We start from the raw sequence: 3,347 nt of genomic DNA, 5'->3' as shown, positions 1-3,347 counted from the left end.
ACGCGCCCGGATGAGCGCCCAGCCCACCCACAGAGCGCCCTGATCTCCTGCGGCCAGTCGGTGGGTCCGGCCCAGAGCCTTCCGAGCCCTCACTGGATAAAAGCAGTGGGGTGTGGGCGCGGCCGGGGAGGGGGTTCCTCGTTTCAAGAACTTCAAGGTCACCGTGCCACCCACCCCCTAGATGGGTCTGACCTGTGACTGCCTAAGTGCTCGCCTAGGCGGGGCCTTTCAGCTCCCAACTCTGCCAGGCGCTGGTGTGCGACCTCCTGGCTGAGAGTGCCCTGCCGACCTCCACCCCAGCCCGCGGCACCCAGACTGCAGGCGGCCGGCACGCACTGACCTGCACCGCGGGTCCTCCGCGGGGCCCCGGTCCGGGGTTCGAGCTGAAGCGAATAGAGAAGAAGCTTGGAGAAGTGGACTTACCCCCGAACGCCGCGGCTCGGCCTCTAGCGCCGTAGGGGTGGGGCACAGGGCCGGAGGTCGCCGAGCATTTTTGGAACGAAAACGAAATAAAAGCGGCGTTAAGTGAAATAGCTAACTTTTTTATTAAATAAAACGACTTAAATAAAAGGAACGGAAAAGGAGAGGAGTGGACCCAGCCTAAATGCAGGGTGCCCCAGCCCCTGGCGCTTTCCCCAACCACCTGGTCGGCTGCCCCTCCCACAGAGGCTCCCGCAGGGGAAGCAGGTGGCGGGTTTCTAAAGAAAAAAGCCAAAACTTTTATTATTTACACGTTTGGGCAAAAGTACAAAGTATAATACAGGCGCCCGGCCCGGGGGTGCGGGCGAGGGGCGGAGAAACGTAAGGCGCTTTCTTTGTCAGGCCCGGGCCTGGGGCGGGACTGGGAGCGGAGCGGGGTCTCGGATTGTGCAGCCGCGCGGAGCCCGGGCCAAGCCTCCCTCCGCGGCCTGCGGGGATGCGGCGGCGCCCCGGGGCCTACTCGAGCTCAGCGACCCCTTCCCCTCTCGGCCTCGGTCCCCCCCCCCAGCCCGGCTGGGGGCCCGGGACGCCATGCCGGATGGGGGCAGCGATCCTTGGCGACGGTGCGCCCCGGTGGCTCACACCAGAGAGGTGACGGCGGGGACTTTGGAGCTATCTTCCTCCCAGGGCTGCAGATTCTGCAGAGCGAAGAGCGACGAGTTGTGCAGACAGAGCGGGTCGGGCTGGATGGAGTCGTTGAGGCTCTTTTGGAAGGCGTCGTGTTGCAGCTGCAGCATGAGCCGGCTCGCCTGCTGCCGCTCCGCCTCCCGCTCCTCCGCCGTCTGCCGCCTGCACCAGGGGAGGGAGAGGGACAGTACCGTCAGGCACCCGGCACTGCGGGGCCCCAGCCCTCTTGGGAGCCGAGGCCAACAGGGAGCCTCGAGGCGGAGAGCCTGTCTGCTTCCCACCCAGTGCTGTGAGCCCGAGGCCCGCGTGTCCGAGGAGTGAGTGGGAATCGTTTGTTTTTATTGTGCACCGGGCGATCGCTGGGAGGGTACTCTGCCTGCCGCCCACCTGCACGCCAGGGTATCTTGGCTTTACCAACAGAGATTGTTTCTTCTGCTAGATAACAATGTCAGGGTGTGTGTGTAACTGAGTCGGCCCTGCGGGCATCCAGGTCACTGGGGTCCGCGGGTGGGTAGGCTGGCTCTGCACTGCCCGCGCGGCGTCCCAGGGCTGTGGCAGTCTCATTCAGTTCTCCCAGGCCCTGTCTCGAACCCCTCTTCCGGGACGCGATCGCTTCGCCGTTTACGGGTTAGATCGAAACGGATGGGATAAAAACGGGGCTGGAGTTGGGATGGGGTGCTAGAGGGAGAACTCGGATCTTGCACGGATTGTCAGACATCCGGGAGGGCAAGCGGAGGGGATTAAGGGGAGAGCGAGAGGCATAGGGTGGGGCTGGGGGGCAGTTGACAGGAAACCCAGGGAGTGCAGGAGACAGAATAAAACCCGGAGATAGTTGGAGAGGCGCACGGGAGCGATACAAAGATGGGACTGGAGGAGATGCCAAGGCGCGGGAGAGTGGGGAGAGAAGCTCGGTCGGGCGGGAAGGAGAGAAGGGAGATAAAATCAGGGAAGGAGGCGGGAGGCGCAGCCCGGGGTCGGGGCGTAGGTAGGTAGTGGGTAGCACAGGAAGGGGAGAGCGCCGGGCTGTGGCTCAGGGCAGATGAAAGGTGGGCGGGCCGGGCCTCTCTCACCGCCATTTGGTCCTCCGGTTTTGGAACCAGGTCTTGACCTGCGCGTCCGTCATTTTGAGGGACTTAGCGAGCGCCGCCCTCTCGGCCGAGGCCAGGTACTTCTGGCGATGGAACCGCTTTTCCAGCTCGCAGATCTGCACCCGAGAAAAGGACGTGCGCGGCTTCTTACGCTTGGGCGGCGTCCTGTTCTGGTAGGGGTGGCCGATGCGCCTGGTCACTGTGAAGGGCGTGAGCGCCGCCGCCGCTGCGGAGACACACGAGGCCCGCTGAAACTCAGCCTGGCTCTACCGCCGCTCAGGCCCCACGCGGATCCCGTCCCGCCCGGTGGGGAACAGAGTGCCCCGCGATTTCGTTGGTCCCGCGAGTCCCCAGCTGCACCAAGCCGGTTGGGAGATGCCTCCCTCTTCCCCCTGGCACAGGCTTATTTTCCCCAAAACTCCCTGTTTTTCCTCCCCACTAGGTTGCCCCGGGCCCTGGGCGCTCAGGCCTTGGCCGCGCTAGGGCCTCGGGAATCGTTTCCCGGGGTGGAGCACATACGGCGCGGCGCCTCTGGCCCCTCCAGGGACGAGGCCTGGCGCCTGTTCGCTCGCCCTGCTCACCTGTGAAGCGGTCTTTCACGAAGCGGCGACTGCTCTCCATCCAGGGGAAATTGAGGCCGCCCAGGCTGGAGACCGTGGGCACGGAGGGCATGGCGGGCAGCGCGCTAGGCAGAGGCGGCGGCACGGCCCCGGGCAGCGGCCTGTGTGCTGGCACCCGGATTACGCCTGCTGGAGCCAGGCTCAGGTTGACACTGTAAGATCCCGCGTCCTCGAAGGGCGCGCCGAGGCCGGCAAAGGAGGCAGGCAGAGACGGGTATGCGGCGCCCGGACGGCCCCCGGGGGGCCCTCCCAGGTAGCTGGCGCCGTCGGGGCCCCGCGGGGCTGGAGCGCTGTCCTGGTCGGGGCTGTTGAGGATCTGGTCTATGCCGAAGCTGATGGGCTCGTGCGGGTGCGGGGTCTGCGCGCTGGCGGGCGCCTCCATCCTGGGAGGGCAGAAGGGCTGGGCTGGGCTGGGCGGGGAGGCGGCTGGGTCCCCGTTACGGCGCGGCCATGGAACGCCCGGCGCCTCTCGTCGCACTGAAACTTTGCCAAGAGTGCGCGGGCCCGACAGGCTCTGTGTCATCTTTCTTGA

General features: G+C 65.7%; 1 protein-coding gene across 1 annotated transcript; it reads right to left on the bottom strand.

Moving 5' to 3' along the window:
* Nucleotides 1-215: 215 nt before the first annotated feature.
* On the bottom strand, nt 216-3,347 carry TLX3 (T cell leukemia homeobox 3). The gene is made up of 3 exons (XM_036884784.2): nt 2,777-3,347; nt 2,178-2,421; nt 216-1,269 (listed from the first exon to the last, which is right to left on the bottom strand). The coding sequence occupies exons 1-3, from the start codon at nt 3,336-3,338 to the stop codon at nt 1,059-1,061; spliced, it is 1,017 nt and encodes a 338-aa protein (XP_036740679.2). The 5' UTR covers nt 3,339-3,347; the 3' UTR covers nt 216-1,058.

The sequence above is a fragment of the Manis pentadactyla genome, chromosome 2 (assembly GCF_030020395.1).
Source record: "Manis pentadactyla isolate mManPen7 chromosome 2, mManPen7.hap1, whole genome shotgun sequence".
In the NCBI taxonomy this organism is placed as follows: Eukaryota; Metazoa; Chordata; class Mammalia; order Pholidota; family Manidae; genus Manis; species Manis pentadactyla.
This window is presented reverse-complemented; position numbering and strand designations above follow the sequence as displayed.